General features: G+C 44.5%; 1 protein-coding gene across 2 annotated transcripts; it reads left to right on the top strand.

Annotated features, from left to right (window-relative positions):
• Positions 1-1,442: 1,442 nt before the first annotated feature.
• On the top strand, positions 1,443-13,621 carry SERPINA11 (serpin family A member 11). 2 transcript variants are annotated; one of them, XM_073010826.1, is made up of 5 exons: positions 1,443-1,514; positions 5,857-5,985; positions 7,525-7,798; positions 11,074-11,221; positions 13,190-13,621. In XM_073010826.1, exons 2-5 carry the CDS (start codon positions 5,955-5,957, stop codon positions 13,391-13,393), a joined length of 657 nt encoding a protein of 218 aa, XP_072866927.1. In that variant the 5' UTR covers positions 1,443-1,514; positions 5,857-5,954; the 3' UTR covers positions 13,394-13,621. The 2 variants fall into 2 exon arrangements, with proteins under 2 accessions (XP_072866927.1, XP_037840368.2); XM_037984440.2 differs by having other exon boundaries at positions 5,340-5,985.
• Positions 13,622-20,682: the final 7,061 nt, after the last annotated feature.

The following is a 20,682-nucleotide window of genomic DNA, read 5'->3' as shown; positions in this document are numbered from 1 at the left end:
TTCTCATCTCTCACCTTATACAAAAACCAACTCAAGATGGATCGTGGACTTAAATCTAAGACCTGAAACTATAAAAATTCTAGAAGATAACATTGGAAAACCCCATCTAGACATTGGCTTAGACAAGGATTTCATGACCAAGAACCCAAAAGCAAATGGAATAAAAACAAAGGTAAACAGCTGGGACTTAATTAAACTAAAGAGCTTTGGCACAGCAAAGGGAACAGTCAGCAGAGTAATTAGATAACTCATATAGTGGGAGAAAATCTTCACAATCTATACACGTAACAAAGGACTAATATCCAGAATCTACAAAGAATTCCAACAAATTAGCAAGAAAAAACAAACAATCCCATCAAAAAGTGGGCTAAGGATATGAATAGACAATTCTCAAAAGAAGAAATACAAATGGCCAACAAACATATGAAAAAGCGTTCATCATCGCTAATGATCAGGGAAATGCAAATCAAAACCACCACGTGATATCACCTTACTCCTGCAAGAATGGCCATAATCAAAAAATAATAGACGTTGGCGTGGATGTGGTGAAAAGGGAACATTTCTGCACTGCTGGTGGGAAAGTAAACTGGAACAACCCCTATGGAAAACAGTGTGGAGATTCCTTAAATAACTAAAAGTAGAACTACCATTTCATCCAGTGATCCCAGTACTGGGTATCTACCCAGAGGAAAAGAAGTCATTTTACAAAAAAGATACTTGCACACACATTTATAGCAGCACAATTTGCAATTGCAAGATTGTGAAACCAACCCAAATACCCATCAATCAACAAGTGGATAAAAAACCTGTGATGTATATATATACGATGGAATACTACTCAGCCATAAAAAGGAATGAATTAATTGCATTCACAGCAGCCTGGGTGGAACTTGAGACTATTATTCTAGGTGGAGTAACTCAGGAATGGAAAACCAAACATCGTATGTTCTCACTCATAAGTGGAGCTAAGCTACGAGGATCGGAAGACATAAGAATGATACAATGGACTTCAGGGACTCAGGAGAAAGGGTGGGAAGGGGGTAAGGGATAAAAGACTACATATTGGGTTCAGTGTGTATTGCTTGGGTGATGGGTGCGTCAAAATCTCACAAATCACCACTAAAGAACTTACTCACGTAACCAAATACCACCTGTTCCCCCAAAACCTATGGAAATAAAAAAGTTAGGAAAAAAAGAATAGAGCCTGGATCACACAACCACGGACACAGGCACCAGCCGCAACCACACCACCGCCTGCTGCCGGCATCAGAATATTCTCAAATTGAGCCTGGGCTTAAGTCACAATCCACCATTTGTTTGTGGGACAGGCAGTCAGGGCAGATATTTTGGAAAAAAAGAACCCTTCCTGTTTGCTGTGCATTATCTTCATACCAGTTCCCAGAACTGACCTGACAAATATTGACCAGGTTGCTGCGATCTTCAAACACCATTTTCCTGTGGGTAGAGGTGATGCAGTGCTGAAGACCCAGGCCCCCACTCAGTGCCTTCGCTCTGTGAGTACTTTGCCTGTGCCCAAAATGAGGGCAGGGGTAGCAACTGCCTTACTCCCTTTCTCTCTCTCTCTCTCTCTCTCTCTCTCTCTCTCTCTCTCTCTCTCTGTGTGTGTGTGTGTGTGTGTGTGTGTGTGTGTTCCTGGCTTTGGTGGTAAGGATAGGAGAAGTAAGTCCCTGAAGAAGAAATGCAACCATGTACTCCGTCTGAGTCTTAAAGGAGGGACTTCAGGTTTTCAATCGCCTTTTATGGAACACTTGGCCCTCAAGAATTTTGAGAGAAGAACCCCAAATATTCCTGGCAGTTAGGCAAGAAAATGAAACAATACAACCCAAAGCACAATGACAATGATGCTGTAGCAAATTTACTAGAAGCCGTCCTCTGAAAAGGGTGCTTAGGAGCTCTGGTCTGGAATCTGCGCCTTGCTCCTGCTCTCACCAGGTGGCTTGTTCTAACACTGCATCTGTTGCCCACTGTGTACAGTAGGGCTGATAATCCCTGTGCTTTGAGGTTCTCATAAGGATTAAATTAAATAAGACAAAGCAAGTGTTTCTCAACAAGGGCACTACCAGTACCTGGGCAGGACCACTCTTCATTGAATGTGACTCTTCTGAGTGTTTCAAGAGCTTTCGGGAGCCTGGCTGCTCTCCAACTAAACTCCAGCAGCACTTCTCCACCAGGCATTAAGCTGATCCAAAATGTCACCCCTACCTCCTTTACACACACCCCTCCCCATGCCTTTGTCAGGAGCCAGTGTTACAATGCATGTAATATTCTATCACTTCATAAACCCTTAATAAGTGAGAATACTATACTTTTTGAATATAGTTCTTAATTTTCCTCTGGTATCTTTCTGGAAGAGGAATTAAGAAATGAACTGGGCCTCATTACCCCCAGGCTTGATAGAAAGGGAAAAAAACTGCTATTGAGTACTTTCGGCATGCCTAGAGCTTTGTACATTGACTGTCATATAATCTCGAAACGGCCCCACACCCAGGAGGTGGCAATAACATTTGCATTTTGCAAAGGGAGACACTGAGTTTCAGAGAGCTGCTTTTGCACAGTATCAGGCAGTGAGTTACTGCACAGCCTTGATTCCAAGGCCCCTTCATTTACAATGCAATCCCCTTTGGGAAATAGGTCCTTTGCAAGTCAGGGGATCCTTGGGATGCAGTGGGGTAGAAAATGGTGCTCAGTTCAATGGGATAAAAAGAATAAACCAGAAATAGTTTCATCACAGTCGCTTTATTTTACCCAGGAGTAGAACAATTTTTAAATTGATTTGCATCTTCCAAATTTTCAATCAAAAGAAAATCTGAAGTGTACGGAAGCTGTCATTAAGTGAACCCACACTGTGCTGCAGAAAGGGAGGATGTAGCCTTGGGGACGTGCCCACAGGACTTTGACCAGCAAATGCATTTCAACATAGCAGATAATGAGACAACATTTGTCCCTCCTGACAGCTGGCCTTTGTGGTTTGGCAGACTATTCAGGGCACCAGGGGCTACAAACCATTTGCAAAAATATAACCTCTCTTGCACTGTCACAGCATTTGCAGTTGATCCAGAAGTCATTGGTTTGGGCAAAAAAAAATATTAAAGTGCCAGTTAAGACACAAATGTTATCAGGACAAACTAATGAGGAGTGATAGAGGTGGTCAGCAGTGCACAGCTGCTGTGCAATGAATGGAGCAGTGGAAGAGTTGGATTTGAAGGGAGAAGAGAAGGCTGCCTTCCTTACTGAGGACATCAAGGTTTGGGAGCGTCCCAGTAGCAATGTGGTCATGAGTCTTCTGCAAGAACCTGAGGATGTGTGTAGGGTGGGTGGGGGGATGGGACTGAAAGGGAAAGGAGAGCATGGAACATTGGGCAGGGTGAGTAGAGACAACACTGTTTGCACTGCAGTTTCCCCTCCAGCTCAGCTGCATTCTCAGCCCTAAAACAAGGGGTCTTCCTGCTCCTGTACCACTTTGATCCCCTGGAATTCGACTAAAGGCTCTTCTGGCACGTTTTATAACTTAAAGCACAAGAGATATCACATTAGTTTGCAACGGCTATCTTAATAAATACTACATGCCGGGCAGCTTAAACAACAGATATTTTTGGCTCACAGTTCTGGAGGTCCAAGATCAAGGGGTTGGCAGGGTTGGTACCTTCTGAGGCTGTGAGGGAGAATCTGCTCCAGGCCCCTTTCCTAGCTTTGCCTCTCTCCTAGTTTGCTGGCTGTCTTTCACGTTCCTTGGCTTGTAGAAGCACCACCCTGATCTCTGCCTTCATCTTCACACGGCATTCTCCCTATGTGCTGTCTGTGTCCAAATTTCTCCTTCTTGTAGGACATCAGTCCTATTGGATTAGGAGCCTGCTTGAATGACCTCATCTTAACCGATTACATCTCCAATGACCCTATTTCCAAACAAGATCATATCTGGAGATACTACGTGTCTAGACTTCAGCATATGAATTTTGGGCAGAAAAAATTCAGCCCGTAACAGATATCATCCCCACAGCCCTGCAGCAATAAAAAAAATAGAGGTTTCAGCCTCTGCATGTGACAAGAGGCATCCCAGATATTAGAGGCTGGACAGAGACATGGAGACAGAGTTCCTGTCTCTCGTCACTCCTCTAGGCTCCATCAATCCTGCTACTTTGCTACCCACTCCTGGGCTGTCCTCATCCACACGTCCAGATGGTTGATCCTCACATCCCCACTCCAGCTAATGAACGACTGGAAAGGGGGAGGGCACTCTTCTTTCTCTTGAGGTCTGACCGAGGCTTTGCACATCATCCTTTCCTTTCCAATGGGCAGGATCATAGTCAATAGCCATGCTGGATGTGAGGGAGGCCTAACATCACTGGCAGCGTGGCCAGGACATTTGCTCCAAGCATGTTCTTCTCAATTTGTCATCACATATATATTTGCTTATTTAGCTATTGAGTGTCACCTAAGCTAGTGTCAATTAAACCCTAAACTCCAGGAAATCTGAAATTTTGTTTACTTCTTTCCCCCACTAAATAATGAGGACCTAGTGCACTTCTTGGACCAGGCAGATGCTTGAAAGTTAATGAATGATTGAAAGAATGACTGGAAAGAAGAAATAAAAAAGAAAGAAGGAAGGAAGGAAGGAAGGATAGAAGGAAGGAAGGAAGGAAGGAAGGAAGGAAGGAAGGAAGGAAGGAAGGAAGGAAGGAAGGAAGGAAGGAAGGAAAAGAGGGAGGAAGGCTAGACTATGGAAGCTGTTTTGCTGTGGTGGTGGTGGTTGTTTTTAAAACAGATTCTCACTCTGTTATCCAGGCTGGAGCGCAGTGGTGCAATCACGGCTCACTGCAGCCTCCACCCTCTGGGCCCAAGTGATTCTCCCACCTCAACTTCCAGAGTAACTGGGAATGCAGGCACATTCCACCACACCCAGCTAATTTTTAAAAACTTTTGGAGATAGGGGTCTCCATATGTTGCCCTGCCTGGTCTCAAACTCCTGGGCTCAAGTGATCCTCCCACCTCAGCCTCCCAAACTGCTGAGATTACAAGTGTGAGCCACCATGCCTGGCCAGGAGTTGCCGTTGTTGTTGTTATTGTTGTTTTATAGCCCAGAGACTTTTACTCAACAAAATCTTAGAAACCTATATGTAAAGCAGATAAAGGGTTGCTACCTTCACTGAAGCCTTAGAAGAAAGTGTCCAGAATCCTAATTGTCCTACGTCTTATCTTCTTTAGTGCCCCTCATGGCAGCCCTGTGGGCACATTGTGAAGGTGGGATTTGTGATATGAGCAATAAATAATTGTGACATTATTTATGGAGAAAAGTGACATGTTCACCCTCTTGTTTTCAGAGAATGGGGCCAGCTTGGCTTTGGCTACTGGGAACAGGGATCCTGGCCTCTGTCCACTGTCAATCCCTTCCTGCCCATGGAGATAAAAGTCTGCAGGGGCCTCAACCCCCTGGGCATCAGCTCTCAGAGCCAGCCCCCGCCTACCGCAGAATCACACCCACCATTACCAAGTTTGCTTTGCGTTTGTACAAAGAGCTGGCAGCAGACGCCCCTGGAAACATCTTCTTCTCTCCGGTGAGCGTCTCCACCACACTGGCCCTGCTCTCTCTTGGGGCCCAAGCTGACACCTCAGCTCTGATCCTGGAGGGCCTAGGATTCAACCTCACAGAAACCCCAGAAGCCAACATCCACCAGGGCTTCCGGAGCCTCCTCCACACCCTTGCCCTGCCCAGCCCCAAACTCGAACTAAAAGTAGGAAACTCCCTGTTCCTAGACAAGCGACTAAAGCCTCGGCAGCACTATTTGGACAGCATCAAGGAGCTTTATGGAGCTTTTGCCTTTTCTGCCAACTTCACAGATTCTGTTACAACTGGGAGGCAGATTAATGACTATGTGAGAAGGCAAACATACGGGCAAGTCGTGGACTGCCTCCCGGAGTTCAGCCAGGACACGCTCATGGTTCTTGCCAATTACATCTTCTTCAAAGGTGAGGCTTGCTCAGACAGAATTATTGCCACTGCCTCTGCAAGTAAATGCTCTTACAGCAGAGAGCCAGATAACAGGTTCTTTGCTAACCACTTGGGGAAATCTATGAATAAGATAGAGCTTTCCCACCCTTGCATGGCCACAGTCCATGTGGGTTGGAAATAAGTACAGACGCAAGCAAAATAACTCAGTGGGATGGTGATGTTCTCCTTGCGTAGGCATTGGGTCCCACAGAGTTCCCAAAAGAGACACTCATCCAGACTTGAGAAGCTTCCTGGAAAAACAGCCACCCAAGCTAAGACATGACAGTGCGTTTTATCCATTCAGGTGAAGAAGCTTGGGAGAGGTGGGGCAAAGAGGGTTCAGGTTGCAAAAACCCAGCATATCTAAAGGTCCAGGGAAAAGAGATATCGTTGCATTTTCAAAGAACTGAAACAAATTTATTTGGGATAGAACATCAAACACAATAGCAGAATAATAGCAAGGAGCCAAGAGTTGCAATGTAGAGGGAAACAGAGCCACGTTGAGGGTTCCCAACTTTATTCAGGGAACCTTAGAATTGCCAAAGAGTTTTAAGTGTGAAGTGACAGGATTACATATTTTTAGGAAGATCAGACTGACTACAATTTGGAAGGTGGTTTGGAAGGGAGAAAGGGTGAGAAAGGAGAGATAAGTTGGGAGGTTTTCAAAGTGGTCCAAAGTAAGTAGAATGGTGGGCTTGAATAATGTTGTGGTTTTGGAGGCTGAATCAGCAATACTTGGTCATTGATTGGATGTGGGTATGTAGGACAGGATGATCCAGTTCTCCTGTTATCAAGACCAGGGCTTGCAAGGGGTGTTTGTGGGGACAGATTTATAAGAAGTAAGAGAGAAGATACTACACATGTGAATGTAACCGTGACCCCAAAATTCTGCATTTCTAACTACATTTTAATGGGCTTTTGCCTAATGTAAGACGTTTTATTAATTGAATTCTTTTTCCTTTTTCAGTTTGAAGATTAGGGAGTTGGGGTGGGTGGGTGAAGGAAGGAGTTCTAGAGCATCTCTGTAGAAGGTTGTTGTCCAGAGGCAGTTTGGTTGAGAGGGATTAATTCAGTGTGTGCAAGAGCAACCTGAGCTGCACAGTCAGTCCTCCCAGCTCTGCAAATCAGTATGTTTAAATATATTCACAAAGACTCAGTTTGATCATCCCTTATATGGGAATGATAATACTTATTTCTTATTAATTTTTATGATAATTTAAAGAGATAATGTCTAGCACATGGAAGGTGCTTAGTAGATGGAAAAATACCGTTCAACTTCTTAGAAGCTAAGTTCCTCTGAAATAGAACAAAATCATAGGCTGTTAGGGCTCAAACACTGGTGACTTGTCCTAGAGGCCTGACTCAGGCCTAAATTCTGGTCTCCTGGCTCTGTATCCATTCCACTTTTTTGCCATATACTTGCATAGCCAAGAGGAAGTGTGGTTTTGTGTGTGTATATACCCAGAGGTGCTCTCTTGAAAAGAGTTCTCATGGCCTTATGGGTTTTGTGTCCTAAGCCAAGTGGAAGCACCCTTTCAGTCGCTACCAGATCCAGAAGCAGGAAAGTTTCTTTGTGGATGACAGGACCTCTCTCCAGGTCCCCATGATGCACCAAAAGGAAATGCACAGATTCCTCTATGACCAGGAGTTGGCTTGCACCGTCCTTCAGATAGAATACAGAGGAAATGCCCTGGCGCTTCTGGTCCTTCCTGACCCGGGAAAAATGAAGCAGGTGGAGGCTGCTCTGCAGCCAGAGACCCTGAGAAAATGGGGCCAATTGCTCCTGCCCAGGTAAGTGTCACAGCAGAAGGATGCTAGCTGACCTTGCTCAAGAACCCCAGTAGGTCTTGATCAACTCCAGCTGCAAAAGCCCAACATCTCGATTAGGCTCACCATCTTGTCCTTTACTAACTGTGTGATCTTGACAATTTTCTCACCTTTTTTGGGCCTTTACTGTAAAACAGGACATGATACCTGCCTCATTGGGTTGCTCAGTGGATTCATTGAGTTTCTACCCATAGAGAACATAGAACTCAGACTGGTATGTGGAGCATAAGAAGTGCTCACCAGGCATTGACTGTTATTATACTTTCCTGGTATCTGTCTGGTCCCCATCTCCTTTCCTCTTGCTTTCCTCTCACCACCGCACCCCCACTTAACAATTCACTACCAGAAGGTGGTTAAGTGCAGCCAAAAAATCAGATCAAAGACAGTGAAAAATAATCATGGCTGGGTGCAGCAGCTCAGACCTATAATCCCAGTGCTTTGGGAGGCCAAGGTGGGAGGATTACTTGAGGCCAGGAGTTTGAGACTAGCTTGGGCAATATAGCAAGACTTTGCCGCAATACAAAATTATATATATATATATATATATATATATATATATATATATATATAAATGGCATCACTATGCCATTTAACAAACATGAGGAACCTGAAGCGGAGATGGGTGAGAGACAATGGCTGCTTGTATTAGGGGATGCCAGGAGGTGGATTTAGGACCTAGTTCAGAAGCTGAGCCAACAGAACTTGCTGATGTATCAGATATGGAAGTGGGAAGATGTTGATATATATATATATGGCTGGGCATGTTGGTGCATGCCTATAATCCCAACTACCCAGGAGGCCAAGGAAAAAGGATCACCTGAGCCCAGGAATTCGAGGTTACAGTGAGCTATGATTGTGGCACTGCACTCCAGTCTGCACAACAAAGCTAGATCCTATCTCTAATAAAAAATTATTATTATCATTATATTGTTAAAGGGTGCTTCTATTTTAATTGAAACATGTTTAGAAAATTAAATATCAAGAACATTGTAAACATTAAAGTTCCTGTTTTATGTGATCTCTACACTATTTCCCATCTCACTTGCTTTTTGGTTTGTATTTTCATCACAACTTCAGCTTTTTCTAGTTTCCCTAGATCCCTTTCACCAGCTAGTACTTTCTTGGGGGTGCATCTTCTTTTATGGGGTACTCTGAGATGAAATCTGGTACTGAGTTCTACTCACTGCTTGCTGCATAACAAGCCACCCCAAAACTGAATGACTTAAGACAATCACTTCCTTGGTTCTATGGATTAACTGGACTCAGCTGAGCAGTTTTCATGTGTTGGGGTAGATGGTAGCTGGAGCTGAAGCCAGTGAATTCTTTTCACTTATGTGTCTGGTGCCTGTGCTGGGCTGACTGGAGGAGACTAAGGCTGGGAGGCATCTCTCTCTGCAGGTAGTGTCTCCATGAGGCTAGCTCAGGTTCAGTAACTCAGCATAGCTAATACTGGTATATGGCAGCTAGGGTCTCCAAGACAGAATATTTCAAAGGCAGGAAATGAAAGCTACCACTCTGGTAAGGCCTAGGCCCGAAAATCAGCACCGTGGCACTTCTGCCACATTGTATTGGTGGCAGAGCCAATGGGTGGGTGGTGCAGAGCCCACCCAGATTCAAGGGTAGGGCGCATAGATGCCACCTTTTGATGATCTTGAATCCACCACAACCTGGTAGGCACCAGCCACCCCACATACCCAAAGGTGGCTTCTCTCAGCACCCCATTCACACTGAGGTACCAAGGATAGAGAAGGTGTTCTGTGTTTGGGCAGAGATTAAAGCACCAAATAGGAGGCACAGGCCAAGGGGAGAGGCCAGGATTTAAGGGATTATTCCTGTTGTCTATGAAGCTCCATGGCTCTAGTCAGTTGCTAATTTCAGCCCCATAGTCCCTGGCTCCTTTGGGGTGAGACTTCTCCTTGCCCCCATCACAGAAGGGACTGCCATAGACTCTTCTAGACCAGTAGATTTTCCCTCAGGGAGGGTTTGGTTTGACTTCTTCCCACTTTGACATTCTAAAAGCAAAACTGACCCACATTACTCCTCTAAATCTCAGATAGTCCTTGTGCCAGAGAGTTACAATATCATAGTAGCCATTTGTATGGGCTTTTAGATATAAGAATTTCAGACTCTGCCAAGTTTCATTCCATTCAGACGTGAGGCAGGTTAGCTTGCCAAGGGGAACTGCACTTCCTGGCACACCATTAGTGTATGTATTCATTCACAGTTGTTGAACACCCACTGTGTTTTGGGCTCTCTGTCAAACCCTTGCCCCACTAGACTCTACTCCACCCCCCAGCCCACTGGCCTGGGGCTTGCTTCCCACCCACGTGCTGCTTATGGGAAACTTGTCAAGTAGCCCTAGATGTCCTCCTACTTCAACTAGGCATCCAGACCCTCATATTGCCCAGGAGTCAAACCAGCCATGATTCTCTAACCTGAATTCAATTTTCTGAGGCAGAGGTATTCAAGTTGATCATGAACTAGCCATGCTTTCAGGTGCCTGGGTAGCTGTCAAATCATAATTAAAAAGAACAATAGCACCAGAGAGAAAGGGCAGATTTGCTGTAGATCCAAAGAAATTTCTGAACTTAACCCAGGGAAATGTCTCAATCAGATGGTAAAGATGCCCCAAACACAGGAGCGAGAGTTCATTTGTGCCCTGTGCCCAACACACATGATCTCCCATCAGATCCTCGCAACAGCCCTTAGGAGGGGGCATCACTATGTCATTTAACAAACATGAGGAACCTGAAGCGGAGACGGGTGAGAGACGATGGCTGCTTGTATTAGGGGATGCCAGGAGGTGGATTTAGGACCTAGTTCAGAAGCTGAGCCAACAGAACTTGCTGATGTATCAGATATGAAAGTGGGAAGATGTTGACAGTATTTACTTCATATGGTCATGATGTGGATTCCATCAGTTCAGACTTGAAAAAACATAGCCAATATCTGACACCTAGAAAGCCCTCTATAAACGTGATGAAGATGACAAAGACATGGAGCTGTGCCTGGAGTCTTCTCAGATCCAGCCAGAAGATATTCCAGGAGGTCCAAAGAGAAGGGAGCTGTTGGTATGGGTAGTGGAATGGTCCGCCATAGTGAACAGTGTCATGGGAAGACCGGTTGCCTCTCGTGCTGGGAAATGCCTCTCTCCCCCACGGCTCAGGCTGCCAACATACAGAGCAAGAGTGGCACATATAACAAGAGAGCACCATTTCTCTGTGTGTTTCTCTCTCCAGTCTGTTGGATTTGCACTTGCCAAGGTTTTCAGTTTCTGGAACGTATAACCTGGAAGACATACTTCCCCAAATTGGTCTCACCGACATACTCAACTTAGAAGCTGACTTCTCAGGAGTCACTGGGCAGCTCAACAAAACCATCTCCAGGGTAAGGTGGTGAATATGGATGTGTGTGGGCAGGTGGGGGCAGGGAGGAGGTTTCTCCTTTGGCATGTGGGACATTTAAAAGTCAAGTTCTCTGTTCTTTGTCCTATGTAGACTATTTAATACCACAGTCTTTAAGGCTTCTTTTCATAGGCTTCTCCTTCTCTATCTCCCCTTCCTTAGGTTCCTTCTATTCTTCAGGACAAGAATACAGGGTTCTAAACAGAACTGATGGTCATTTGGGGTCCACCATGCAGCCAGAATTTCCCCAGGTGTTGGATAGCTTTATTTTGATTCCTGATACCTCTTTCCAGGACAGCAGTGAAACTCTACCTGCCTTTGTTGTAGCTCTAGAGGGTAGTGAGGTATGAACTAGAGGTGCATCAGTCAGCTTTGCTGCAGTAACAAAACAATCCCAGTTGTTTTGTTACAGTGCCTTACTGTAACAAATGCTTATTTCCTGGTCACATTACCTGTCAGAAGCAGGTCACTACCATCAGCCACTGGGCTGCTGCACGCATCTCCCTTCCAGGATGTAGGTTAAAGAAGCCCCTGTTTGGGGCAAACCATTTTCATACCAGGGGAGGAAAGCAAAAGAAGATGTGTACATGGCTCTAAACACTTGTCCCCCACACAGCCTGTGCCATGGCCACTCATGTGCCATCAGTTGAAGCAAGTCCCACAGTCCAGATCATCTCCCCCTGCAGGCAGCACTGCCAGTCTTGTGGAACTGTCAAGGACCGATAACCCTCCAATGGGAAGACAGAGTGCATATTTGGGAATAACAATGCATTCGTCATGGAAGAGAAGACACAAAGGCCTTTCCCTGAGCTTCAGCTGTCCACTTCGTTTTAGGATAGACTTGTCCATTACCATTTGAGTCTTCATTAGAAACTTCATAAGGAAGTTATTCTGTCTTTTATTTGGGAAAGGTCAGCTGAGGGGGTGAATGTGCACCCAAGGCAATGGAGACACGGTCTTGTGTGCGCGTACACGTGTGTGTGCGTGCGTGTGCATGCGTGCATATGTGTGCGTGCATATTTGCATGTGTGTGCATGTGTGTGTGTGTATGTTGGAGAGTTAACAAAAAGGGAAAAGAAGTAGTTTAGCTTTTTTTTTTTTTTTCTGAGAGAGAGTTTCACTCTTGGCGCCCAGGCTGGAGTGCAATGGTGCAATCTCAGTTCATTGCAACCTCCATCTCCCGGGTACAAGCGATTCTCCTGCCTCAGTCTCCCAAGTAGCTACAATTATAGCCCGCAACCATGCCTGGCTAGTTTTTTGCATTTTTAGTAGAGATGGGGTTTCACCATATTGGCCAGGCTTGTCTCGAACTCCTGACCTCAGGTGATCCACCCACCTCGGCCTCCCAAAGTGCTGGGATTATAGGCGTGCGCCACCGCACCCAGCCTAGCTTTTTAAAGAAAAAAAAAAAAAAAGAATTTTTTTCACACTGACCTTAAATGCTAGATCTATCTTTTAATATAGCTTTCTAGTTAATTGAAAGGGATCATCAAGGCCAATGTTTTATCCACTTTTTTCAAAGCCTCAAAATCCTTTCTTTCTAGAAAGTAGTGTGAAAATTAGGCTTAAAAAAGGGAAGTTTCTGGCACAGAGGTTGGCAGAAGGCTTGGCACATCAGACATGCTGAGCACTTTCTGAACATCATTGACTTAAGCTGAGTGAGCCATTTTATAGATGAGAAACCGAGACTTAGAGAGATTATGTGGAGCTTGTAGCAGAAAATGACAATAAGGCCTGTGCCACAGCTACACCCAGAGGCTGGAGAGATGCTCCTAAAAGTTGTTTTTGGGTTTTGCAACCTGGTACCTGCTTAGCAGCACTCTAGTTCAGGCCCTTTCGTCTCCCCATTAAAGAGTGATGGGTGATGTCGGTGTAAACCCTTGGGATGCGCAGTGTCTTCTCCTTGAAGGCCCCCGAACTGATGCTGTCTTCATCCCCTCTTGTCCTCTAGGTGTCACACAAGGCGATGGTGGACATGAGTGAGAAGGGGACCGAGGCCGGGGCTGCTTCAGGCCTCCTCTCCCAGCCCCCGTCTCTGAACACCATGTCAGACCCACATGCCCACTTCAACAGGCCTTTCCTCTTGCTCCTTTGGGAGGTGACCACCCAGAGCTTACTCTTCCTGGGAAAAGTTGTCAACCCAGTTGCAGGGTAACCGCGGTGGGAGGCCAGGGGTTATCTTATCTCGCCCTAGACCAAACAGATAGGGCAGCACCAGCCTCCATTCTGGGGCTGCTATGTGGACCAGTTAATCAGTGTGCCAAGATTCTAATAAAGTTGACCTTGGGTTCTGTGAACACTGAAGAGCAATGCTTACAAGGGAGGGCCAGCTTCTAGCCACTCACTCACAATTGTCCCAAATCTGGTGTTAACTGTGCTCAAAAAGTTGAAAATGAGAACAACCCTCGTGTTATGGCCTCCCAGGAGACGTCCACCGCTGCTGCCGCCATTGTAGATACTTGCCGCACTTCCTTTGGGTAAGGGTCATAGTGAAAAACAGAGGGCATCAGCAGGAGTAAGCAAGTTTCTCCCTTCATAATGGCCAATATGTGCTGTACAGACAAGACAGGTTGTCCTAAAATGTCATTGCCCAGACATCAGGGGCTAGATCCCCTCAAGAGGAGGTTGGACCTGTGTCAGGGCTCCAAACTACACCCCATGTAGAAAACCAGGTGTGTGGATGGGCCAGCGTAATCATGGGTCAACCTGGAGGGAGGTCGAGTTCAAGCAGCAAGAACAGAGCATCAGAGCGCAGGGCAACACAAAGACCAAAGAAAGCAGGAAGGCAAACATGGCCGGGAGGGATGACGGACGTCGGGCAGGGTCAGCGGGGTGAATTGGGGGCCATATTCAGTTGCAATGGAGCCTCCATTAGAGATCGAAAGTCCTACTCCCCCATGTGTGCCCCTCCAAGAGACATTCATTTGAAATTAGTTGGGAAGCAGAAAGAGATGCCCAGCTGCCTGTGTGTACCACTTGGATGATAACACCCATCACTGCAATGAACTCCGTGCCCAGACACACCGGAGGGTAGGATATAGGGGGTGAGTGTCTAGGGAGGAGCCATCCCAAAAAGTGCTACAGTGGTGGAAACTCCTGACCTACTCCAAGAAAGTGAGGCTCAGATCCTGAAGACCAGGTAAGCTTTAAATAAAGAGAAAAGGGTAGGACAGTCTGGGAGAGGCCAGAGGAGAGATGTGATCGGCAAAAGTAATGGGTAAAGAGAGGAAAAGGTATGTTCCAGTAAAATGAGAGAAAACCAGCTTTGCAGCCATGGAAAGTTCAGGTAGGGTCATGGTGGAAGGCAGTGTTAGAGAGGTGTTCAGAGATAAAAGGCTGGAGGCTTTAGGTCCCCGTGGAGTGGGTGTGAGCGTGATCTTGTAGACAGTGGAGAGTAGCTGCAGGCCTGTGGGCAGATGTGGATATGGACTAAGTAGTAATGGGGAAGTCATCTGTCAATTGGGCATAGATAAGAATGAGTAGGGTGAAGCCAGGGTAAGGGCCAGCCAGGATGGCAACATGCGGTCCACTCGACCACCGACCATGCTGCATGCAGGGCTATCAGAACACATGCATCCACTGCTTCAATGCAGATTTGTTAAACACCTCCTATGCCAGGCACTGGGAATGCAACAGTGAACAAAACAGATGATAGGTCCTGCCTACATGGGGCTTACATTCTAGCAGAGGAAACCCAGCAGTAAACAAAACAAGTAAGTGAAATATGTACTGTATGACAACAGCAAGGACTGTTCAAGGACTGGTCAGCAAGGACTGGTCAAGAGTATGCCTGGGAAAGTCTCTATGGTGCACATGAAGGGGCAGCTGGCCCCTGATGGTGACAAAGTGGACTGCTCGGTGGCGAAGCTGGATTTAAGCCCAAGGCTGCAATGTCTCCACAATCATCCTTCTTGATTAAAGAAAACTGCAACTGAAAGATCCCTCCCTGTCATCTCTTCTGAGAAACTGGCATTTCATTGAAACCAAAGTAGTCAGTGGTCTAAAGATATTCATTAACTGACATGGAGGTATGGACGAACCCTTCAAGGCTTCCGTCTTCTGCACCCAGTGCTGCCTAGGGAACACACTATTGAGACATGTCTTGTGTTCACTGAATGTTAGACACCAATATAAGCAATTGACAGATGTCCATAAACTTACTATTTCCAACAGTCATAGGAGGGAGGCACTGTTACATCTTCATCTTATGGGTGGGTAAACTGAAGCACAACGTGCTAGCATATCTGGAGCCTGGATTTGAACCCAGGCTGTTCATCTCTGTAGCCCGCTTGTTTCATCTCTATGCCACACTTCCTTTTGTGAGCACAACTTGAAAGCCCTTCAGCCAATCCTCGTTGGCTGCCACACTGCAAGGATCCAACTCCCAGGGTCATAGGAAGTAGGAGAGGGAAGAAGTCACAAGAACAGGAGCATCTGGGGAAGACTTTCTAGGGAAAGACCCAGAAGCATGGATGGAAAGTTGGTGGTTTAAGAAGCACTGATTGATCCCTTTGTTGTTTATTTCTGTATTCTGGTACAGACACTAGCATAGGATAAATAGTAAAACCTTTTCTACCTTAATGCTGTGAGGGGAAGTTGTACCACGTGGCAGAATTCCATGACAAAGACTCAGAGGCAGGAAAGAAAGCAGCCTGGTGAAGGACATGGTATAAAAGTACACTCAGTTTTGGGAGAGAACTTAGTGAGAGAGACCCCGCTCTACTCCAAGCTGTGTAGACAGCACTCTCTCTCTTTGGCCTCTTGCCTTCCCTTCTCTTTGGGAGGCCAGTTGAGGCAGGCTTCCTGGACTCTAGCGACATCTTACACCCTTCAGCTGGCTGGACAACCTTGGACACATTGCTCAACCCCTGTGTGCCTCAAGTTCTTTTGCAAAATGGAAAGTGTAAACCTTGCTTTACAGAATTGTAGAAATCAAATGAAGACATAAATGTGAAACATTAAGCACTTGATATACACTAGGTGCTCAATGAAGTTTCCTTCTGGCCCCATCTTTTGGCTCTTCCAACTGTCAAGGGTGCTCTTTCCTCCCACAGAGCAGAGCTCAGTGCCAGGTAATGTCAAAATCCCTCCAGTGGTCACTGGCCACATAACTACCTCCCAGCAAAACCATGAAGGGAGCACATCAAACCCCAAAAGTGTTGATGGAGAGGCCTCAGGGGCTTTATCTGGGCACTAAAGGTGACATCTTGAAAATAGAACCATTCTTGCTGCAGGAACATTAGCTATGACACTATGGCATTAAGTGGGGGAATGCTGGCCCAGGGATCAGGGCTGAAATTGCAGAGGCCCACGTGAAGGAGAGCCACGTGATTTTCTCTAGAAAAGCATCATTGTTAGAGATTGTTCACTGGGTTGTTTCTCCTTTTCCCCGCTAAGATGTCTCCTTCAGTCATCTGTGAATTAGGTAAGAGTCTCTCTAAGCATACATTTCAGATGTATTTACACTCCAAACCAACCTTTTAACCACCTAGAAGAACGGACCATTTTCAAGATAAGTCAACAGCCATCTAAAATTTATATTTTCAGAGATCTTGCAATGCTGTCTCTGGTGGAATTGAACCATCTGTGTAAGGCCATAGAGTCCCCAGTATACTTATTTTGACCCTGGAATGGAGGTAAGTGGCTTGGAATGTTGGGACTAATGCCCTGGCCAGTTCCAGCCTATATGAACACACAGGGCCAAGTAATGAAAATATCACGGGGGACACTGGTGTCTGTCATTCCACCTCAAGGTTCTATGTGTTTCACAGAGACCATGAAAATATTTGTAAAATTTCTATTCCCTTTATTCTAGCCATGAACAGAGCTAGGATCTTTAAAGTTTTCTATGTATGGGTGGGTCTGTTTCTAGACTGTCTATTTACAATTCTATTGAATGATTTGTCTTCCCTTGTGTAATCTAGCTTTATAAGTCTCGATATTATGTCAAGTCCTCCAGCTTTGTTTTATAGAAGTATTTTATTTGCTTATGTTGTTTAGTTTTGCTTTCAATGTTTGTTTGTTTTCCTGCCCACTCCACCAATTCTGGCTACAGTGGCTGGTGACTCTGTTTCTCCAGCTGCCCCACCCCTTCTCTTCCCACACTTATATAAGCCTCAAGTCCTATATTAAAACTTTTTATTTCACAGAGTATTTGGAGTGTCTCTGTTTTCCTAACCCAGACGAATTCATCTGAAAACGTCTTTGTTCTGCCTTCATGCTTGAAGGATATTTTCACTGGGCACACAATTTTAGATAGCCAGATGTTCTCTTTCAGGGCTATAAAGATGTCGCCCATTTTGGCTTTCATTGTCTGAGTTAAAAAGTTATCTGTAATTACTATTATTATCCTTTGCAGGTAATCCATTTTTCCTTTTGGCTGCTTTAACATTTTTCTCTTTGTTTTTGTCTTTCAATTGTTTTCAAATGACATTCCTAGGTATAGTTTTCCATGTATTCATCCTAATTAATCTTAATCTTAATTAATCCTAATTAATGTTAGGGTTCACACACCTTGAATATACAACTTGATGTCTGTTTTGGAAAATAGATACTATCTCTTTAAAAATTGCTTCTATTCCATTTTCTCTTCTTTCTCTGGGACAGTCAAACACATATCAGATGTCTTCGTGATGTGCCATGTCTCCTTCGCTTTTTTCTGCATTTTCTATTCTTCTTTCTTCCCATGTGTAATCTAGATGTTTTCTACTATGCCTATCTTATACTTGTAGTCTTTTCTGCTATGTTTGATCTGCTTTTAAATAAATCTATACAACTTTTAATTTCAGTTATTTTAATTTTTAGTGCTAGGGTTTTAATTTTATTCTTTTTATGCATTTTTGTTCTCTACGAAGTTCTTTATATTTTCTTCCATCTTATTACACAGGACAGTCATGGTTATTTTAAATCCTGTGTTTGATAACTACAATATCTGATTACCTGTGAATCTCTATAGTCTATTCTATGCTGTTCTCTTGGTGTTTAATTGGTTTTTCTGTTACCTGGAATGCCTGGTCATTTTCACCGAATTCTGCACAGCGTGCATCAAAAATTATGTGGCTTTGGGTAATACTATCTTCCTCAAGAGGAGATTTGATTTTCTTCTCAGGCAGATCGAGTATAAAAAGATTACTTTGATTCAGTCAAGGATAGATTTCAGTCCTTTGGGGAGTCTGGTTTATTCCTCTTGGGGTTTACCCCTATAATGTTATCTTTGGGAGATGTCAACTGTGAGCCTGGGCTATTTGTGAGGGCTCCTCCCCGTTAACATGTTTATACACCAATTTTTGTCTCTTTCATTCTGTGAGGCTGCTAAAATCTCTGCCCTTCTAGCAGGAGGCTTTGGCATAATTACTTGATATCTCATCCCACACATGCATCACTTATGACGCAGAAAATTACCTTGAAGGGAAATTGCATGCAGGATATCGCATCTGCTTCATCATGATTATCTTTTATCTGGAAACTTGATCCCTTGAATCCTAATTACTTGTTGACTCTGAATGTTGACTCTGAACTCCAATTTTTGTTTCTCCAACCCATTGTCACTATTAAAGGCTCTAAGCCAGCAGCCCCCAACCTTTTTGGCCCCAGGGACTGGTTTCATGAAAGACAATCTTTCTACAGATCGGTGCTGCAGGGAATAGTTTCAGGATGATTCAAGCACATTACATTAATTGTGTACTTTATTGTTCTTATCACATTGTAATACATAATGAAATAATCAAACAACTCACCATAATGTAGTAGTACCTGTGGGAGCCCTGAGCTTGTTTTCCTGTAACTAGACAGTCCCATCCAGGGGTGATGGGAGACAGTGACGGATCATCAGGCATTAGATTCTCATAAGGAGTGCACAACCTAGATCCCTTGCATGTGCAGTTTACAATAGGGTTCACGCTTCTATCAGAATCTAATGCCACTGCTGATGTAACAGGAGGTGGAGTTCAGGCAGTAATGCGAGCAGTGGGGAGCTGCTGTAAATACAGATGAAGCTTTGCTTGCTAGCCTGAAGCTCATCTCCTGTTGTGTGGACCAGTTCCTCACAGGACGCGGACTGGTACCAGTCCATGGCCTGGGGGATTGGGGACTCCTGCTCTAAGTGACTGTCTTCTGTTCACCTTTATGCCTCAGACTTAAAACCAGCAAAAGTCCTACAGGAAAACAACAGCAGCAAATGTAAGCTTCACCTCAGTGCAGTTCTCCTCTCTCTGGAATCTCCTCCCAATTTTTAAGTTATAGCGTTCCTCATTGTGCTCCAGTACCTTCAGCCATCTAAATTTTATATTGTATTTGTCTTTTATAATTTTCTTAAGAAAGAGTTAATCTGACACTAACTTCTCTGTCATAGTCAGAAGCCAGATACTTACTTTCTTTCTTTCTTTCTTTCTTTCTTTCTTTCTTTCTTTCTTTCTTTCTTTATTTTTTTTAATTATTATACTTTGAGTTCTAGGGTACATGTGCATAACGTTGGGAGTTATACCTGATGTAAATGACGAGTTGATGGGTGCTGACGAGTTGATGGGTGCAGCACACCAACATGGCACATGTATACAGATACTTTCTTAATAGAGCAAAGAACCCCCAATCTGTAATGCTGTGCCGGCTATACTAACCCCTTGTGACAGTAATTTCATGTGTCACCTGACTGAACCATGCAGTGCCCAGATCTTTGGTTAAACACTATTTTAGGTGTTTCTGTGAGAGTGTTTTTGGATGAAATCAATCTTTAAATTAGTAGACTTTGCAAAGCAGGTTACCTTGTAATACAGGTCAGCCTTATCCAACCAGTTGGAGACCTGAATAGAACAAAAGGCTGATCTTCCCCCACGTGAGAGATAATTTTCCTGCCTAATAGCCTTCAAACTGGAGCAATGGCTCTTCCTAGTTCTATAGCTTCTGGCTGTCAGACTCAAATTGAGATATTAGCTCTGCAGATTTTCAGATTGCTGGCCTCCAAAATTGTGAGTTAATTCTATATACACATAATATATGTTTTATATATGTGTATATATATGTCTTATTATGTGAGATGATCTTTGGTAGTAAGATAGGTTATTATCTCTTTTCTGAATCTTTCAACATTGTAGAATAGGGCCTATATTTTGTCTTTATTCATGCATGTGGTAAAAACCAGTGTGCCATTAAGACTGTAATATGGCAGGGATCTGGAAGCACTTGTGTCCTACTCCAAATCACAGTACCACCTCTCCAGGAGTTTCCCAATGGTGATGTGTGAACAAAGTGAAAAAGGCAAATGGGAATCCAAGGTTTGTTGCTGTATTCATCCATTTTCATGCTGCTGATAAAGACATACCAGAGACTGGACAACTTACAAAAAAAAAAAAAAAAAAAGCGAGAGATTTCATGGACTTACAGTTCACGTGGCTGGGGAAGCCTGACAATCATGGCAGAAGGCAAGGAGAAGCAAGGCATACCTTACAT

This window comes from Chlorocebus sabaeus, chromosome 24, assembly GCF_047675955.1.
Source record: "Chlorocebus sabaeus isolate Y175 chromosome 24, mChlSab1.0.hap1, whole genome shotgun sequence".
NCBI lineage: Eukaryota > Metazoa > Chordata > Mammalia > Primates > Cercopithecidae > Chlorocebus > Chlorocebus sabaeus.
This window is presented reverse-complemented; position numbering and strand designations above follow the sequence as displayed.